The sequence below is a fragment of the Simochromis diagramma genome, unplaced genomic scaffold (genome assembly GCF_900408965.1).
Source record: "Simochromis diagramma unplaced genomic scaffold, fSimDia1.1 OVJJ01000205.1, whole genome shotgun sequence".
NCBI lineage: Eukaryota > Metazoa > Chordata > Actinopteri > Cichliformes > Cichlidae > Simochromis > Simochromis diagramma.
In genome coordinates this window covers 8,423,781-8,444,695 of record NW_024386782.1, presented here as the reverse complement: position 1 = coordinate 8,444,695, position 20,915 = coordinate 8,423,781, and the positions used below count along the sequence as shown (strand labels likewise).

General features: G+C 40.7%; 2 protein-coding genes and 1 pseudogene across 5 annotated transcripts; all 3 read right to left on the bottom strand.

Moving 5' to 3' along the window:
• Positions 1 to 445: 445 nt before the first annotated feature.
• On the bottom strand, positions 446 to 5,063 carry gpaa1 (glycosylphosphatidylinositol anchor attachment 1). 4 transcript variants are annotated; one of them, XM_040020977.1, is made up of 13 exons: positions 4,965 to 5,063; positions 4,557 to 4,677; positions 4,295 to 4,474; positions 4,049 to 4,160; positions 3,786 to 3,933; positions 3,593 to 3,694; positions 3,303 to 3,499; positions 2,998 to 3,194; positions 2,738 to 2,891; positions 2,557 to 2,628; positions 2,269 to 2,465; positions 1,441 to 1,611; positions 446 to 1,354 (listed from the first exon to the last, which is right to left on the bottom strand). In XM_040020977.1, the coding sequence occupies exons 2-13, from the start codon at positions 4,628 to 4,630 to the stop codon at positions 1,111 to 1,113; spliced, it is 1,848 nt and encodes a 615-aa protein (XP_039876911.1). In that variant the 5' UTR covers positions 4,631 to 4,677; positions 4,965 to 5,063; the 3' UTR covers positions 446 to 1,110. The 4 variants fall into 4 exon arrangements, with proteins under 4 accessions (XP_039876911.1, XP_039876936.1, XP_039876927.1 ...); XM_040021002.1 differs by having other exon boundaries at positions 2,269 to 2,462; XM_040020993.1 differs by having other exon boundaries at positions 4,557 to 4,717; positions 4,965 to 5,016.
• A 640-nt stretch (positions 5,064 to 5,703) lies between these two features.
• exosc4 (exosome component 4) lies at positions 5,704 to 7,849 on the bottom strand. The gene is made up of 3 exons (XM_040021106.1): positions 7,339 to 7,849; positions 6,323 to 6,529; positions 5,704 to 6,223 (listed from the first exon to the last, which is right to left on the bottom strand). Exons 1-3 carry the CDS (start codon positions 7,507 to 7,509, stop codon positions 5,864 to 5,866), a joined length of 738 nt encoding a protein of 245 aa, XP_039877040.1. The 5' UTR covers positions 7,510 to 7,849; the 3' UTR covers positions 5,704 to 5,863.
• Positions 7,850 to 7,960: 111 nt separating this feature from the next.
• On the bottom strand, positions 7,961 to 20,264 carry LOC120726992 (annotated as a pseudogene).
• Positions 20,265 to 20,915: the final 651 nt, after the last annotated feature.

Here is a 20,915-nt window from a genome sequence, read left to right as displayed (position 1 = left end):
GGCTTAAAGGCTCAAGATGCTCTTCAGCATACTTTGCTGTAATGTGGTTATTTCTGGGTCTTATCTTGAAGCAGTGTGGTCATTCTTCTCCAACCTCTAGCATCAAACAGGCATGTTTAACCAGAGAACTGCAGCTCACTGGGTATTTTGTCTTTGATCGTTCTCTGTAAACCCTCCAGATGTTTGTACAGGGCCTTTTAATCTGTGGCAACAGGTCTGAAATCTTTCTGTAGGAAAAGTGTCATTTCACTCTTTTTTTTGTGTGTGTTTTTCTACACTAAAAAAACTATTTTTCATCCATGTTTATTATATTACAGATTATAATGTTAAATAATTCTGTGACACAGTAAATGATATCAAATTCGTGAACACCCCTGTCCCAATGGAACGTTTTTATGTATTTATGTTGCCGCAGTAAATAAGATGTACGTATGTGCAGTGATAATACAGGAAGGTGTCAAAATGTATTTTATTTTTGGCAGCCATAAATATGAAATAAACACAAACCAAAGTTTCAACAAGTATAAAAATATTAGATGTAGTGATGGCTTGTTCCAATGCAGACAAACATTTTAAAAAGAGGCAGACGGCCAAAATGGTTTCTACCATTATATCACTGTTTTATATGTTGGTACCGAGTCAATGTTTAGCATCCTGTATGATTAATAAAAAAACTGTATTGTTTTTTATGTATCCCCCCAAAAAACCTTTAGAAAAAAGTCTTTAATCAAAATCTCCTTTTACACAAATCAACCCAACGGTGACTTTTATAGTTATTGGGAAACTCATCCCCTTCATGCAGCTATACTGTGTAATTCTGAGACTGATGTTAAGTAGAAATCAGTTCATTTTGCTCACTTTCAAATAGTTTTTGGTGACTCAGAAATGCCTCTGATGTTTAAAGACTGAAATATTTTGAGTAAACGTAATAACCAAATGTCCAAACATGGAGTTGGAGTTGCTGCGTCTTCTCCAAGGCAACTACAGTACATTGTTTTTTCCTCTCCAGTGGATTCAACTGGTAATTCTTCACATTCACCCAGCAATGACAGACCTGAGTACATTTCGGAGGGCGGTCGCACTCACGAGACCCTTCAGTGGACCTGTGGGCTACTTCCAGAAGAGGATGTTCCAGAAAAGCAGCCAGCATGGATAAACCAGCAATGCTATGAGTGGGTAGACTAAAGATCCGTACAGGGAGTGGTCCAGGATCCCCTGTGAAATGACTGATAGATACAGCAACCAGCCATCTTGGAAGCTGACAGGCATGTCTTGCAGCTCTTGAAAGAAAAAGACTGAAAACAGGAGCGTGCAAGCTGGGCTGAGGATGACCAAGATGAACGCTGACAAAACCCTGGAGAGAGAAAAAGAGCAGAACACGGTTTTAGTTCTGTAGTGATAGAAGGCTATGAAGGCCAAAGTGTCTGTGCAGGTGTTTACTTTGGAACGTGGGGTGTGACAAAGGCAGCTAAGGGCACCAGAGTGAGAGCCAGAATGAAGCCTAAGGAGAAGTTGATGAGGGCAGTGCAGCCCAGCAGCACAGCCAGGTACAGCACCGCGACAAGCTTCAGCACTCTCCAGCCCTGCTCCGTGCCCTCCCCCGACAGCAGTCTGCAACAAACAACACAACAGCTCACTTAATCTCCTGCGTCAAGTTAGCCATTGTCTGATAATCAACTAAAAGTTATGTTTTGACATGTTTACAATTTAAGTTTATGTACTGAACTTTGAGGGGTAATCCACACAGGAAGCTCACTTTAGTTGATCGACTCATTCGGGCCCCACAGATTTTACGTCGCCGTCCCCTTTTTAACTTAAAGTTACCAAGTGCTACTGACTTTCTGTGGTTTCTGGTTGCTGTGAAATCACTTCCTATGTGGATGTCTCTTAAGTGTGTGCACTGATGCATACATAACTCAGTGTGAGAACCCTGAATGATTTGAATTTGTGCTCATACTGAAAACTCAGTTTCATAGTTTGTACATTAATGTTTTGCCCTCCTCGAGTCACTCTACTCTGACATCAGGAACTGTCGCTCACTGGATATTTTTCTCTCTTTTTCTGATCATTCTCTGTAAACCCTAGAGATGGTTGTGTGGGCAGTTTGTGAAATACTCAGACAAACCACTTCTTACTATCATATGATTGATTGATTAAATATTTGGGTTAACAAGCAGTAGGACAGGTGTATTTAATAAAATGTACAAGGAAATAAACAAGGAAAATCAATTTACACACACACACACACACACACATATTATGTAGTACCTGTGTGTGTTATGCGGCAACGCCAGGCCTGCTGTGTAAATAGCAATTGCTGTCAGGACCACAGCCTCGGTCTCAGACACAGGGAAATGTTCGACAGCAGTCTCCTGAAAACGGATCGGCAGCGCGTACAGAGCAACTCCTGTCAGGTGGCTGATCACCAGAGGAGTCAACACCGACAGCACTCCTGGACTGGACTGCTGGGAGGAAGCAGATTTTTATTAAAGTGTTACTTAACCAGCAAAATTCAGGTTCAGTTTTGATGAGTTTGTCTTAGCACGTGTGTCTAACCTGATCAATGTCAGCAACTCCATCCTCTGTTGTCGATGGTGGTGTATTGAGTTGAACCCACAAGTCTAATGCCTGTATTACAGTCAAGGAAAAAAACTGAAGGTTGAATTTGTTCCCACCCTGCTCTCAGCTGTTATTAGGTTTCTTTTATACATTTCATTTCATTTTTATTTCAGGATACACGAAGCAGCAGAATAACGGCGAGCAGGCCGAAGGCTGGCATGTAGTATCCAATAGAGACAAAGTGAGAGAGTGACGGCATGAGGTAGAAGAAGTAGGACTGGTGCAGGCGCTCCAGGAGGTTATTCAGCTTACGATACATTCCTTCCAGCAGCCTGCAGGACATTCATTTAGACAAAAAAAAGATCATAAAAGTGTCAAATTACAAGCAGAACATAAAAGCCTTAAATATAAACAAAATCAGTATACACCATCTCTGACCTGCCGATGGTAGTGGCGTCAGTCTTGTACTGCCGGAAGCTGTTGACACCCTTGATGGTTGCAGCTTCGATGTGGTAGCGCAGAAACAGGCCGTGATCTCCCCAGGGCCGCCCACTGGCCTGCTTCATCACCATCAGCATCATAGTCTGGACAGCGTGGCTGTACCCTGACACGCTATCCCAATCGTTCCTTTGCAGCTGTAAACACATCCACAAAGAAAAGCTACATAACGACTCTCCAACACATAATCTTAGCACTCTGCTAACCATGCACAGAGCAGAGTGCGTCTGTTTATAAGCATTTACCTTGCCCTGGATGGTGCAAAGAACTCCTATCTTCTGACAAAAGGCATAGAAGAGGTTTGCTAAGTCCAGGTTGGGTAACTGGCCATTGAGGCCTTCCAGTACCAGGTCCAAACTGGTGATGACATCACTGCTAAGCTCCAGGGACAGTGCTGCCTGAATTGATCCACCACGGCCTTGTAATGGAGACCACGACATACCTGGATGAACCATTTCAGCAGTAAAGTTAACTTAGTTGTACATCTCTTTCCTTTATTTTACTGTACTGTAACTAGATACACGTGTTTGATCACCTGTAGTGTTGGTGTGATGGTAGCCCTCCAACCAGGCCTGCATACCAATCAAATCATGCTCATTGACAAGGAAGATGATGTCCTTGGCCCAGTAAATCTGATCTATTAAACAAACAACATTCATTAAACCAAGAAAAGCAACTGCAGCATCATTCAAATTGTGGAGAAGGAGAGGAATGGGTGTTGTACTCACTTCTGAAGTACTGAGCCAAGCCGAGAAGCAGTCCCACAGCCTGGTTGTTGCCATCACCTGGGCTGCAGGGAGCACTCAGCACCAAGGCTTCAGTTCGTGGAGCTCTAGGAGCTCGAAGGATACCATATACATTTGTGCCTTTTACAATCTGCCAAGAAGAGGAGACAGCACCAAAAACAAAGTCATGAAATATTCATAAAGATTATGCAAACACCAGTCTGTATCTTGCTGAGAACAAAATCAGTTTTCCACGATAAACGTACATATCGCTCTTTGTTTTCATCAGGGAAGGGTAGTGTGCGAGAGAAGCTCTGAGTAAACACTTCCAGTCCTCGATCCTGCATATTCTTCACAAGCCAGTCCACTGGCATCCCACTGCAGAGAAGCAAATAGTCAAACAAGATTACACTAAAAACGATCAGACTTCTACCTAGACTTGAGTTTGAAAAAAACAACAAAAAACTAGGAACAAACTGCATAAAGACCCACAAGCTTATAGTAAACCTTACCCAACTTTCTTCTTATGGGCTGCAAACTCCCTCCCTGTGGCCAGCGCTCTCTCCCCAGCTGGAAAGCGCTCCTCCACCATGGTAGAGCCCATGGCATTCTCAGACATGTATGTCCGCAGAGTGAACGGCTCAAAGGCCAAACCCATGAACCAAGCCACACCGGCAAAGTAGCACACCACACTAAAACAAGACAGAAGTAATATTAATAGAGAGAGAGAGCTAAACGAAAGTAGGCAGACGGTTCGCACTGACTAAAGCTCACCAGATTGGGGCATTGAGGCGAGTCAGCATGCTGATCAAAGCCCGTCTTCTGTCTGGGTCAGATAGCAGCCCCATATTATCAGCTGTAACGTTACTCCAAAGCCTGGATTTACTGGCGGATCCTGAAGGAAACACACTAACAATCCGTCAGGATAGCTGCCGCTGAGGAATAAACATCGATATGAATACATTTATGACCATTCGACGCTGCGGTAATCACGCCTTTATATCGAGCTGAGAAATTGCTTCCTGGGATCCATTGTCAGAGCATCTACTGACAGCTGAGGTTAGCCAGGACGGTTTCGCTAAATGGTAAATGTTTAAACCCGCTATACCCTGCAAACGCGTTTTTTTAAGATGTTTAACAATAACTTTGTATTATTTTGCAGAATATATATGAAAAACCCACCTGTGTCCACTGGTCACATCCACCTTCAGAGGTGGGGCTTTATCGCAGAAGCCGCTGCTGGACGTTTTCGATTTCCTTGTTCCTGCGGGAACATTACTGCGGCGCACCGACTTCCGCTCAACCATGTTAAAAATAAAAGAAAGTAAAACAAAATAAAACGACACAAAGAAATATTGAAAATACTCGATGAATAACCTGTTCCATCGTTATTTTAAGGTACATGTTTAAAACTTCCCATAAAATTTTTCTTAAATGCCTAAAGCTCGTAGTTTTCATTTAGCGTGTGAGTTTACGCGTTTATTTAGTTTTAAACATCTAAACTTAGTTTTTTTTAATTATTATTTATTGCTATAAAATGTAGAACATCAATGTGGTAGCTTGTGGTAGCTTGCCAGTGGAAATATATATATATGTATATATATATATATAGCATGTCAAAATGTGTGAGCTCAGAAGTAAGACAAAATTTCAAGAACTTAGTACGGTAACTTAAACTTTTGAGAAAAGGTTAAAATCGCAAAAAAAAAATGGAGTTGGACAAACAAGCTTCCATCGTAGACAGTAGGGAGCAGGTGGGGAAGGTAACCGGGAGTGATGGAGGTGTGTCCTGGAGAGAAGGTCAGTAGAAACAAGAGAGGATACGTGTTTTAATGGCAGGTGGAGAGGTGAAGCTGCAGGAGCAGATGTCGACAAGTTTGAATACCTCCCTCATAAATAAACAACCAATAAGGAAACGATGCATGACTAACATATTTATTATTACATTTATCACATTCATACAAAAGTATTCAGTGACTGATATAAATGAATTAAAGGTTAATATCATTTGTAAATATTTAAAGTCCAATAACACTTTCAAGCTACACTTGGAATCCACATGTTCCCGCTGCCGTCCCACGTCACTCTCCGGTGAGCACCGAGGCTTCTTGAAGATGCTGCCTCACCACCTCATCCAGCACTTTGCTCACACCTTTACAAGCTGTCATTGCAGCCTCAATCAGAGTCTCGAGGTGATCCTGATGCAGTCTGGCATCCATCTGCAGCAGAGCGATCTGTCCACCTCGGGGCAGAAGCGCTAAAGCCAATGAGCTCACGCCTCCATTTTCCTCCGCGTAGCACAGGTCAGCAAGGGGGGTCTCATCCACAAACCCTACAGTGCAGGCACACACATAGTCCCGCATGGGGATGCCAGCGTCAATCACTGCCAATGTGGCAGCATTCACGCACACGCTGTAATTCCCTCCGTCTGACTGCAGAATCTGTTGGAAGACGATGGAAACGTGTTTGTGAACAATTACAAAAAAATCTATTTCTGCAATAATACCTCTCACCAGATGAAGCGTCAGTCCAACACGAACCTTGACATAGATATCAATTTGAGATCGAGGGTACAGCTGGGTCATCACAGCAGCCTCAAACGTCTGCTTCAGGTGGAGGCTCATCTCAGTGGATTTGCGGTCTCCGTGTGGTCGTCTCTTCCTCTCCGCTGTGCTGAACGTGGCCATGCTATACTGGCAGTTGATAACTGCTCGATCATGAAGAGTCCGACTTCGAGAACCTCGCATCTGGAGGAAAACGACAGGTAAGGACTGATGTACAGCTTGGACTGGACGTTACTGTGCTTACACACTGGAACAATGTTAACTGCACCCAACATAAATAAATGCTGCAATATACACCAACTGGACACATTTTTTGGTGCACTTGTTCGACGGCTTGTTAACACAAATGGAATATAAACGTATCATTTGCACAGAGTCAACCTGATTATTGTTGCTGACTGTGTTCATCCCTTTATGATCACATCTTGTGATGTTTGCTTCCAGCAGGATAGCACCCCACATCACACACCTCAAACAGGTTTCTTTAATATTCTCAAATGACCTCTACAATTACCATGTCTCATTCCAAAGGAGCACCTTTAGGATGTGGCGTAACAGGAGATTAATATTATGGATGTGCAACCAACAAATCAACAGCCACTGTGTGATGCTATTATCTCAATATGGACTAAAAAAACTCAAGTGGAAAAGTGTTGTTGAATTCATACCATGAAACAAGGTATGAATTCAACAACAAGTGTAGAGAATGTATATGCTATCATAACTTTGATTTCAATTCATACTTCATGCTGTTGAGCCTTAAATAAAACTTACTACACATCCCGTCTGCTTTGAGCAATAATTTAATAATGATACCACACTGTGCAAGTACTGCTACAAGCAAAAGGTCTCGCTGAAAATGCCCCTTTCTCAGGTATTTACACTATATTATATCAAAATGTGGCGACTTTATGTCACTGGTGTGATGACCATAATCAAATGCATTTTATTGTTTATCCCCACTAACCCTCTCCTCCATCCGCGGCACTTACTTCGTGGGGACCGTACACCACGGCCAGAGCTTTGGTGTTCCCCTGCTCTAAATACGCAGAGCCGTCGGCCTGAGTGAACACACCCATGCGGGCCTGAAGCTTCCGCAGCTCGGTGGCTTTCCTTCCATCTAAACGGTATCCTTGATCAGACAGCAGTTCCAGGCCCGCCATGTTTCCGTAAACTTCGAATGAACGGCAACGCAGCGTCCCACGTGTCTCCTGCTACACTACATTACCCATACGCCGAGTACCTAATAGAAATACGGCAACACCATAGGTCCAAACCGAACGACAACTTCCGGAAAAGAAAACCAGGCAGAACGGAAACCATGAGAAGCACAAGTTAGTATCCACAGTAAACCGTTTTCATTGTGTTTAATACTCTGGTTTCACGTCACTGGTGGCTATGGCCATCTTTTATATACACTGTTGTGTTCCAAGCTGTTCATACCAAGATGCCAAATCAGGAATCCGTGCTCATTGTGACGATTGTGATACAAACTTGCTCAAAACGTCTAAAATAAAATATCTTCTCTTGAGGCCTCTGGACTTTTGGTACTACCCAGATCACACAGTAGGATCCGCAATCCACAATGGAAGAAAGGGTGCAAGAAAATTCCAACACTTTTAAAAATAAAATTTATTAGCATCTCTAATGTGTATAAATAAAAACATATATGAAACAATGCATATACGTATGATGTAATGAGCTTAACAATAACAGGGTTACATGTGATACAAAGGAGCAGTCTTCATTTTAGCCAGTGTATTGTGAGGAAAACTGAAATCAAGCTTTCAAATATGCATACCTATAAGTTGCAAATCTACATTCTTTGACAAGAATGAAATAAAGAATCTCTTTGGGGCGATAACAGGGAGAATATGGTAAATATCCTTTTTATGCATTCCTGTTCAAAGATTTTAAAACATCTTTCATTGAGTACATTATACTTCTTTTTTTTTTAAGATTCACTAAATGTTGAGGCGCGGAGATGCAACACTATTCACACTGACCCTCTCAGCTTTACATAAAAGTTAAAATCCTAAAAGGATTTCTCTTTACTCCCTTTTACCAAGGTCACGTTGTTCCACAGACTTGTAATGAGGGTCTTTATAAGCAGGCCCGATGGGAACAATATGACTATAATGTTTGACACAGCGACAAAATATTGTAACATATCAAACTTTACATGTAACTAGCGGACCCAAGCAGATCAAACAAACAAGTGGATTTTACATTTTTACTAATGTAACAAGGTTTGTCATTTTCTGCATGGCTTGCTGTGCCTGGGTCACGATACAAAGGAGACAGTGAACATGGGGGTGAGGGGGGCTCATCTAAGGATTTGGCTCTCTAAGGCTTAAAGCAAAGAATAGAAAGGACCTCTCTTCTTGTGTCACCTAGCGTTTTCCCATTTGGTCATCCTTTAATCAGTCAAAGTTGTCAAATGTCTGGACAGATTTGCACCTAAGACAAAATCTAAATGTGATGCACACTCTTAATTTACATTGCTGACAACTGGACGGGAATCCCTACAACCCAAAACGTGTGTATCATTATTGGCCACTGTCAGTTTTTCCTCATAAATTGAAAAATATCACATTTTTATAGGGGATAACAACATCCAAGACTAACTGCTTCAAAGTAAAAAAAAATGGATAAGTACAAAAACAAAAACAAACCAAAAGAAAGAAAGAGAAAAGTGATGTGTCTGCTTTAATATGCAGGTGTACGTGACGGTGACAGGTTATCGGCACCCAAGGATCATGGCGACCTCATTCAGCCTTGTGGAATGAAGGGACTATGTAGTAGATCTGAAAAAGATGGTCTCTGCTCCATCCCAAGTCTTCAGAAGAGTGCAAAGATCCCCTTATTTTCCCTGATATATCCATGTTCTCACGTCCTAAAACTCTGCGAACTCCTTTGCGCATTTTTCCGTTAAAGAAACACGGATTTCCTCCTCCTCGTAGTCGTCGAAGTTGCTGGTGTCCCCCGGGCCTCTACACTTTGGTATGAATGGAGCTTCAACCTGCAGAAGAACAGAAAGACTTGTTTTACTGGGTGAGATTATATTATATTTATGCCTACACTGGCTTGTCAGTAGAGCAGGCAAGACTGTATTGTATTACAGTGAATGTAGACAGCATCTGTTGTCCTGGCAAACCCTGAATGCTGTCAACTTAAATGATGTGCCTGTCAGATAGCTCGTGTCTGAAGCCTCTCCCTTTACAATGGAGGCAGTTTTTAATAACTTAACAAAAACTGTCAACTCTGCAGTTTGTGTAACAATTCACCAGATGTGCAGATACGAGAGCACACACATCTAAATTTCCCTCTAAAGTCTGCTTTTCATTCCTAAAACTACTTTATTCACGTCCTATGAGTACAGCAAAGCACAAAAGCATGAATCCTTTGATTAGACATCTTAATCCCATTTTAAAAATCATCTTCAAAGCATCTGATCTGAAGAGCTTCCACACCACAGATATAGACACTTGTGCCTTCATACATAATCAGACACACACTGTACAAACCAGCTGATGCATAGCAAAGAGTTAACCCTTTAAAGCCCTAACCAAGAAATCATTCAGAGAATTTGTTCATTGAATCTTCTGACAATTTTTGCAATTTATCGTTTAAAAGTGTATTGTCCAATTTATTTAGGTTTTATGGGAGAAGAAAAACCCAAAAGAGCAGAATCATAATGATGATGAAAAACTGTATGTATCAAATATGTTACAGGTTAATGGGTACCTCTGGTATCGCTTGTACTTTCATCTTTGTCCCCTCTAATTTAACAGGATTTTGTATAGCTACATTTTAACTAGGGCTGCACAATGACTCAAATTTTAATCTCAATCATTTGAGAGTTTGACTTCCCATAACTGTTCAGCATCACATTTCCTGAAAGCACTTGACTGGGGTGATATACTCCAGGTAACAGCCATCGAAACAAAATTTAAATGTCTGGCGCAGCACGACGTGGAGCTTGTCCCTAGAAGCGGATCATCATTCATAGTTTGGAAATACTTTGGATGTAGGGCAAGCAACGTCAGCCAAGTCATATTATGTCTGTGCCGCAAAGCAGCACAAGTACCTTATTGAAAACACATCACAAACTGCAGGATAATTAATGCATGAAGGCTAAGGAAAAACAATGCAATGGCTGCTAACAAGAATTTTCCAACATCAACTCAGACGTTTGTAAAAATAAGCCAATGCAACGCCTTCGTATGCGTATCCGTCTGGCTCACAAAGACACGCTGAAATCCAAAAAGTAGCCACACTAATTTAACCAAAGATATGAGAGTTAAAAAAAAAAAAAAAAAAAAAAAAAAAACAGGGCGAGTAATGCAGGCTTCTGGCAAATGATCAACATATGGGGACAAAAGAGCCGTTATCCCCAACGCAATTATTTTTCCAAAGTGGTAATACCTGCCCTGTATGCAAAACGTTGCAGGCGAAATGGCAAATGATCTCACAGCTGTCGGGCACTTGGTACTCCAAGCTTCATTCATGTCCATGGTACTGGAGTGAAAAACTTCACATTTTGCTTCTAGGAGACGCACTTAGGTCACTGAAATATTTGTCTGCAAAGATGTTTTAATTAACAGGAATTTTAGAAAAATTTTAGAAAAGCTAAAAGTCGCTGACTCAACTATGCGTTAAGTTCTACTTTAATTTTTATAAATATTGATTTTTCTTCTAAATGATGCACTGAATTTAGTCATTCAGTATGTTTTATTTGTTTGTTTGTTTGTTTGTTTACATCTGGCTTGTGGACAACAGTTAAAAATTAGCCATCTGGCAAACATTGTATATTTGACCTCTTCGGACAAAGCATTATCCTTGATAAAATTAATATAATTTATATGATCTATATTTAACTTTCTTTTCACTTGCTCTTTGTACTGTGTTTGTACATTAATTTTTACCCATTATTTAACAGAAGTCATATGATTGCAGCTTATTCAAATACACAATACACATAACTGAGACTAAAGACAAACTGTGATTGGATGATTTTCTCAAACAGCAGAGTTGCATCTGTAATGCTTCAATACATCACTTACTGAACACTACTTTCAAAGATGCACTCAGTACAACACAACGTGTATATCTTAAAGACAAAAACTGTGGCATTTTTTCAGAGTTGCCCGTTCAACTCCCTCTGCTCTGGATTTACTACATGTCAGAGAATAACCTTACACGCAGAAGCATGTGACATTAGCCAGGATCCAGAAACAAATGTTATACAATTAATCTGATCATTTCGTCGTAGTCAGATGTCTACTTTTTTTTCCATAATTATTCCATCCTGAAAATACATATTAAAACAAAATGATCAAAGAGAAGAAAGGACCTCTGCAAAGATAACAAAATATGCTTATATGAGCTGGACTAGAATATTCAAATAGGATATTTGTTCACTGGGACTTCATAAAATCTCAGCATGGGTGCCCGCCAACTTACAGTGAGACTACACAGTGATTGGCCCAAGATATTACATTCTAACACTGTCATACAGCAATATACTAAAGGCAACTGAATTTCTGTCCACAAAGAAAAGGCTCCAACTTCACTGTAAATACAAAATGGCTTCTCTTCCTTTTTGCAGCTCTTTATCTTACTTTTACTTCATAAAACCCCAGGAAGAAATTCTCCTCATGAGGAACTACTCTGGAGTTTTACTGGACTAACTTGAACAGAGAACGCTGCTTATTTTCATCTTATAGCAAATCACAGGTATAGTGCAAAAACAAAGTTAATAAAAAAAAAACCCATAATGATTCCATATTAAGCTAAACTAAAGGAAGTCTATAAGATTTAAGCCCAAGCTAAATAACCAATTAGATTTATCCAAACAGTCCATTATCACTGTCACGCCTGCAAACTGGCATGTGGCACCATGTGCAGTAAAGCTGGGTGATTTCCAAGTGAAAAAACCCCACACCTTTACTGGCCAGTTAAAAAAATAAAATAAATATATTAAGTAAATACTGTGCATGCAACAGTAACGACAATCAGGAAGGACCGTGTAGTAAAACTGATTGAAGAGTATTTAGAAACTTTCTAGAAAATAAATAAATAAATATGGGTGTAAATCGATATGTAATTAACTCTACGAGCTAATTCTGTATGGTGTCACTTTAATGTGTGTTTGGTATCTTGCCTTTCTCTCATAGATTGCGATCCAGTCTGTTGTGGCGAACCATTTGTGTCCTTTGATGTCATTGACTCCATTCTTCAAGTTGCCGTAGCGTTTGGTCAGATCCACCTGCAGCAGGTTTCTCAACAGGTCCTTTAAATCGGAGCTGAAGTGAGACGGGAACCGAACCTGAAAAGGCCGCAAGTGTTAGGATTTCATTTCTAGTAGTTAAAGCAGTCGTGCACATTTAATTTAACTTAGCTATCATGCGTGACCGTTGCTCCTCATGCCATCATGTTTGCATTTCCAAAAGAAGCAGCTTCTTACCTTTCCAGACACAATCTTCTCATAGATCTGAATAGGCTGATCTGCAAAGAAAGGCGGGTAGCCAGCTGCCATTTCATAGATGAGGACTCCAAGGGCCCACCAATCCACAGCTTTGTTATAGCCCTAAAATGAACATAACACATGTTAATGTAACAGAAACACACAAGAAGAAAAACACTTCTAGTATATATTTGGAGAAAAAGTAGGCTGTTTTTAAGACATTTAAGACTTTCTCATTATAATTTATCACTTGAGAAAACTTCCAAATGGCTCCCGCAGCTGCACTTGGATAATAACACTGAGGAGCTTTGGTTAGTTGCACTGTAAGAATCTGCCCGTCACCACTAATTTTACTCTGACCTGCAGTTAGAAAACTGGAACTTTATATATAGAAATAAGACATTTGTATAGCAAGCACAGACAATTCTGTTCCCTCTCTAGATAAATTCCTGCAACAGTCCTTTTCTTTTAATGATGATTTTTATTTTTTTGTCATAGAAACCAGTGTTTAGGCTTTACAAGCATCCATTAGCAGAAATGAAACAGTACTCATAAACGCAATTAACACAAATGTTTAATCACCCAATCATACTGCACATCTCAATTCATTTATGCACGGTCAGGACAACCTACTGAAGTTCAAACTGAGCATCAGAATGGGAAAGAAGGGTGTTTTAAGTGACTTAGACCTTAATATAGTTGTTGGTGCCAGGCAGGCTGGTCTGAGGATTTGAGAAACTGATCTGCTGGGATTATCCCACACAACCAACTCTAGGGTTTACAGAGAATGGTTTGACAAAGGGAAACTATGCAGAAAGCAGCAGTTCTCTGTGTAAAAATGTCTTGTTGATGCCAAAGGCCAGAAGAGAATGAGAAGTCAACAGCAACTGCATTCAAAACTCACTGAACCCTGAAGCAGATTGGCTATAACAGCAGAAGAGGACACCTGGTGCCACTCCTGTCAGCTAAGAACAAGAAACTGAGGCTATAAATCACACTGGTTCACCAAAACTCAATAATAGCAGATGGAAAAATGTTGCCTGGTCTGATGAGTCTCGATTTCTGCTCCAAAATTTGGTCAGGTTTTAGTGAAAACAACATGAAAGCATGTTGCAGGCATGCAGGCTGCTGCTGGTGGTGTAATGATGTGGGGGATATTTCTTTGGCACACTTTGAGCCCGAGTACCAATTGAGCATCGTTTAAACATCACAGAGTATTGTTGACCATGTCCATCCCTTTATGAGAACAGAATCTATATAAAATGAAGAATTCAGTCAGTTCTGAAGCCAAATGGAGATCTGTACCTAAAGTTACCCGGGAGTTTTTATTACTGTATCACCTATAACTAAAAGTTTTGTGTTGTTAGAATGTGCCCTTCTTATTTACACAGGCAGTAGGTCCACTTCCATTGAGCTGCAGCGGACACTTAAAGCTCACCTACATGTCTAGAAAGGAACCAGTGATGAGGTTGCTTGCAGTCCTACAGACAAGCTGTTTAAAAGACAAGCTGTAAACCTTTTCTTCCTATGTAGTCACACAACAGCAGCTTGATGTTATTTTACTTCAACATTTCTGTGTGGCATCAATGATTTTCAATATTAATCAAATAATGATTAAAGTAAGGAAAAATGCTTTGATGCAGTGCGGAAAAGTAATGAAAAAATAAAGTTACAAAATGACGTCCATACTTTGCTGAGTATGATTTCCGGAGCCAGGTACTCCGGTGTCCCACACAACGTCCATGTCCTGCCTTTTACCCGCTTAGCAAATCCAAAATCTGTCACCTGGAAGTCAGTCGCACATTGTTTATTCAGCAAGTGTGGACACACAGAAAACACAGCAGAATGGTGTATTGATCTGTGTTCTGGCTCACCTGAATGTAGCCGTGGTGGTCAATGAGAAGATTCTCGGGTTTCAGATCTCTGTATATGAGATCTAGTGAATGGAGGTATTCAAATGTCAGCACTATCTGGGCGGCATAAAACCGCGCATGTGGTTCACTGGAACGGAAGAAGAGATAATTCTGTTTAGAGTCGTAAACAAACACGCGCGAGTAATATCAGAAAATCTATATGACGAATCAAAACCGCAGGAGACTGCAGAAGAAAACTAACCTGAACCTTCCAATTCGTCTTAGGTGTGAGAACATCTCACCACCTGGAACATACTCCATTACCATGTACAAATTGGAGTTGTCCTAAAACAAGAGGGGAGGGGCCAAAAAACACACTTTAATTTTACTGAGACTCAAATAAAGGAATTTTAATTATATAATGCCAAAAATCATACTGTACCTTAAATGCGTACTCAAGTTTGACGAGAAAGGGGAAGCTCACTGCCTGTAATATCCTCTTCTCATTTAATGTGTGTTCTATTTGCTTGAGTTTCACCACCTGACAGATAAAGAGATAAGATGACCTTGCCGGGGAAATCTCACTAACATTAGCAACAGACGCGGCTGAACACTGAAAGCAAAGGCAGCTTTTAGTTATAATTTATTTTACTTGTGTCCCCCAGTAACCCTTTTAATACAACAAGAACAGGTTATAATGTCATTTTTTTAAGAAGATTAGCAGCCATTTGTTGGATGTGTTTAGCGCCACCTCACTTTCATCGTCACTGCGTGGTTCCCGCTTATGTCAACACTACTGTCTGTTTGACAGTGTTGCCACTGACCTTCTGCTTGTCCAGTATTTTCATGGCGAAGTATTGCTCTGTTCCTTTGTGCTTCACCAGCATGACTCTACCGAACGAGCCGGTACCCAGCGTCTTTAATCTGTCAAAGTCATCTAGGCACGTCGTGCTCTGTTGAAACAACATTATGTTAGCCTGCTTCGTGTGCCAAGTCTTTAAATAGCGAGTTCAACTTTTCGAGATTCTGACCTGTGGTGGGCATTCCCATTTCCGTAAGAAATCTTCTTTGGCTTTGGCTAGAAACTCTTTAACTAAAAGATAAAGAGCACAGACAGGCAGTCAGCACACACTTCTTTATGCCAAAAGAGCTTGGCTTATGAGTACAAAAGTTATATTTGGCAAAAAGAACGAAGGGCATTGTTATAGAAGGGAAAGGAACAAATGAGGAGAACAATACGGGCAATCAACTCTCATCTGGATATGAATTAAAACATATATTAAAAGTATCACATACTTTAGTTTAAGGAGGGGGACAAAATACAAACACAAGACAGCAACATCCACAACAAGCAGACTAGTGATGCATTCCAAGACACTCAGAACGTTCTCTGTTATTTTGTAGCCTTACTAAAAACGGTAAGAGGACCACAGCACTCAGAAATGAGAGGGAAAAGTTTATCTGAGCATCTTGTGCATCACTTACAAGGAGTTTGTGGGAAGGCTACCAAACAAAGCATAAAATGGTAAGCATAAACAAACCAATGTATGGGACACACAGCAGATATCCAGATTGAGAGAATGCAGATAACAAAAAATACTGAATTATTTTCAAAGCAGGACAAAGTAAAAAGCAAGCACGTCTAGCAGGTTTTCACAATAAGACCAATTCTGTTTGCCATTCTGGTCATCTTTGGAGGAATTTAGCATACCAAAGGTCTCTATTGATCACCAAGGTTTTGCAGGAACAATCACCCACACGGATGACGTGATAGAAAAGAGAAGACAGAGAGAAATATAGAGTTCATGTACATAAAAACAAGTATAACACGTCAACAAACATGGAGCATGTGTAGTGAATAGAAGCAACAGGAATGAAAACAGAGCTGAGAGTCACGTGAGGAATCGAAGAAGAGACTGACTGCCTACTATGGTGTTTTAAAAAAAGCTGTATCAGAAATTCAGCCATGCGTGCTAGATCAGCCTGAAAAGATAATCTGTAGCAAAGATAAAAACATTACAAATCTAATCTGAACTACAAACTTTTTATTTAAAGCATCTCCTTTCTTTTTTCACTCCCACTGAAAAAAGAACAGCTATGGTACAGTAATAAGTGGCTATGTCGGAATTGAAGGTTTTTAGCAATAACTTTTTTGTTGATAAACTCTATGGACACCAAGACATTTGGGTGTTTTTGTCTTTAACATGAGTATAGTGATTTTGTCAAATGAGGTTCTGGTTTCTAAGAATCCGACACGTGCTATCTGAGTCACTTCCAGCACCCTTTCAAAACAACAGCAGTTCCTTAGTTCCCAAACTCTTCCAATGGGCTGTGAAAACAAAGAGGTGATACAATACAGCAGTAAACATCCTCCTTCACCAACTTTTTAAAGCGTGCTGTTGGTATCAAGTTCAACACAAGCATTTTTATGAGGGAAAATAATACAGTTTTTCAGTTTCCATTGGATATATTGACTGGCAGGTCATAGCATACAGATTTCATTTGCATTTAACAGTGCCCTGTATATCATCCATTATACATTTTCACAGCAGATGCTGTTGCAGATGCCACATCACTCATCCTGCTGAACCACTGCGCAATATTTTTGTACTATTGAGTGATTATTGTTATCGTTTTGTGTTTTTTGTTACCATTTATATGCATTTTTGTACTTTTAACTAAAACATCTGTAGAGCTGCAAAACCAAATTTCGTTTCACTGCATATTCTGTTGTTGCCAACTTGTATCATCTATTCTCTTAATTACTTTTCTTAGCTCTAGTATGACCTTTTATAAACTTTAATCTGTTAAAAATAAGAAAATAATGCCCCAAACTGCAGAGGCACATTTTTACCCTTGCTTAAATAACCCATCACAAACTAAGCATAAATTCCAATTCCAAGGTCTGCAAATACATTAGAAGAAAATATCCAGCTTGTTAAAGAAATAAATGAAGCATCTAAAAATTATATCAAAAACTTGAGGAATATACTGTCTCAACTCTAATTCAGTGCGGGGGTTAGAAAAAACAAACTGTGAGGTTTAGGCTTGTTCAGTTTAAATCTTCAATACTCTTTGCAATGCTGCGTGTCTATAGAGTAAAGTTAGCACAGTCGACAAGCCCTTTCTGAGATCAATGCCAAACTCCACACAAGCAAGACATGGTTGAGTTATGTTGGCTTATCCAGTTACACTACAGTACACGCGCACTGTGAAATAAAACAGGTGTCATGATGGCAAGTGTTTAATCTCTCCGTCCAAGTGTGACCGTGTCAGTGCTCTTCCAACCGGTCCAGCTTGTTGCATCAATGTACAGTAAACACAGGTAACGTGCAGCTCTGTGGGTAACCAGGTCGTCTTATCAGGGCGGCTACACTCCAGACAAATCTGCCCCTCGGAGCACAGTGTCAGCTTAAATGGGTTTAACAGTTAGCTATGGCCCAGGGTCTAGGGATCATAGTTGCATTCAGCGGAAATGCTTGGCAGTATAGATAATATAGCTGATCTGATCATCTCCATCTGCCTGAGTACGTCTGCTTGGAACTGTGCACAGGGCCTGTCTGGTGTCTCTCTACAGGTCAATAAATCTCAGCAATCACTGCATCATAAAGTGGCATTACCTTAAACAAACTCAGTGTACAACTCAACACAGATGGTTCTCGGCTTTGTGTTGTTGTTTTTTTTAAGAGTAAGAAAATGCTCTGGGCGTGTTTTTGTTTGTAGCCAAATACAGGAGGATTTTTTTTTTTTATTATTTAAGAGCAAGGGGATGCTCAATGATGACCAGCTGCACACATAAAAGCATATGAGCACAAAGTAACACTGGCCTAGTCTGAGCTACGTCAAACCTTTCAAAGCTTGTAATACCCCTTATCCTCTGACGAAGGTCTGATGACAAGCTGCTCCAGTCAATGACACTGAGTGTGAGAAGTGAGCCCTGATGGACCTTTACCACAGTAAGATTAGCAAAGGGACTCTAAACAAATGAGTGACACGATTAAAGTGTGCTTTCTGGGGAGCGTGCGGCCCTAATGCTGGGAAGACGGCAGCAGGTCCAAGCTTTATGAATGGAAAGAGGGCATTTGTCATTTCTCCACCATATTTGGTCATGCTGCTGTTTATGCAGCCCAGAATAAAATGTGGCAGTGAAGAGCCCGGGGCAGGAACAATCCTACGCTGCCTTCAGATAAAATTTACTGTCTATTTATTTAACAATTACCCAAGAGCCTGCGGTTTATTGCCGCAGATTTAAGACCATCTGTGAAAACTTTCTGTCTTCGTACAACTAGCTGCTGTTGTTATTGTTGAGAAGAAGCCTGCAGTCAAATATGCAGCAAGAGCCAAAGAATTATAAAGCTCGAGATGACACAACAAAAGAGGTGGCGAGGTGATGCTAAGGCTCAGGATTTTTACTCATTAAGCAGGGATTTTGACATGAGACAAATACAAGTCGCTGATGAGTGTGTCAGTGTATGAAGGCCCTAGAAAGCTACAACCATCAAGAGGCAATGAAGTGACAGGGGCCTTCTGAGGGCTAATCCCCCCCACCACTACCACCACCACCACCACTTAAAGCTAAAGTTAGCAGGCTAGCTGCTCTTCCAGGCTTTCTTGTGCTCCAGTTTGCATGCAAACCGCCTTTTTAACATTTGAAATGACCATAGAGAGCCATTAATAGACACGCACTGTTTTCCTGGCTACTTAACAGGCTTTAATAGTCTCCTAACACTGCCAGGGCTCCCCTTCCCCACCCCCCTGAATGCCAAAAAACCACAACAATCCCGGGGTCTTCTTGGCGCTATAGCTACCTTCAGTAGCCCCCCTATTTAAAAAAAATGGATATATATTCGCAGAACCACAAAAACAATCCTTCATGCTCATTTTTCTATCTAAACGGAGACTGCTTTCAGCGTCGGTGCAATGTGGGAATGTGCGGGGGGCGATGACGGACGGACGGCCCTCCCTTGCTTTACTCTGGCTGGTAGTTTAAACAGTTTTTAGTTATAACAGGCTAGCTGGCTGCTTCGTGGCATCTTGTTGAGATGACTAAACGCAACACAATAATACTGCTGAGTTCAAACGACAGCTCGCACTCACCGCTCTCTAGCTCGTTGCCCTTCTTGGCGGTGGCAGCGTTCCCCATAGTGTGGAAGACACGGCGGTCGCTCCGACTGAGAAGAGATGGCGGCGGCTAGCTAACCTTCCAGCTTATGTTTTCGAGGTCTTCAAAAGAGGCTAGCCCGAAATCGATGCGAGTGTTTACTCGGTTTAAAACGCGAGGAAAGCAACGTCCAGTAGCCGCCCCCTTTCCTTCCAGCTGCCCCCTCGCTCTCCCTCTGTCTCTCCCGCTCCTTCTTCCCTGCGAAAGATGTTCCGCTCCCGCTAGTTCACTGATGTCTGCACGGCTGTCATGAAGCTAGCGGTCACTCCTGTTTCTGACTAAGCTGCTCCCGAGAACCGTCACCAGCACTCAGCTGCGTTCACGGAGCGCTCAGGGGCTTGGATTGGCCACAGATGGCTCTGAGCAGATGCCAAACCAGGCATGCTTCCGCGTTTTTGGAGCATCGCGGCGATTGTATTTCGCAGATGTGGGATACCGTTAGAGTGCTCTTTTGTCTGACTTTAGAGGAATGAGTCTTTATTTCATTTGTGCGTTCAGAGCCAAACGCTATTAGTGTTCCCGTACACCATGTCAGCTGCACATCTGCTTTGACAAGTTCATTGCACAGCTTCAAATGTTTATTTGTATGCCTGTGTGATTTATACATGACAAGTACGCGATAGACAGATATAGTATCACAAATATAGTAGTAATAAATCATATATTATCATTATTAGATTTAACTGAAAAGGAAAGGGAAAATTATGTTAAAACATGTTGTTTTTCTATCAAAATAACCAAGGTTTTTATAGTTAACTGAAAGTAGACAAAAAACTAAAACTGGATTTTTTTTATTTAACTGAAAAAATAATAAAAACTAGAAATGTAAAAAAAAAAAGTGCAAAGTAAATTTCAAAAAAGTAAGTAAAGTAAGTTAAACAAAAAAAAGTCAGTGAAACGATTTTGTGAACTTGGAAAACAAAACAAAAATATATATATATGAAATATCCTGAATTTTGGTATTTGTTCAGTCTACGGCCTTTGTCTATAGACTGAAAGTCAACTGCTTTTAAAAAGTTCTGTTTGTGATTTTTATAAATCTTGCCTCTGGCATTTGTCATACATAAAATAACAAAAATTAAAAAA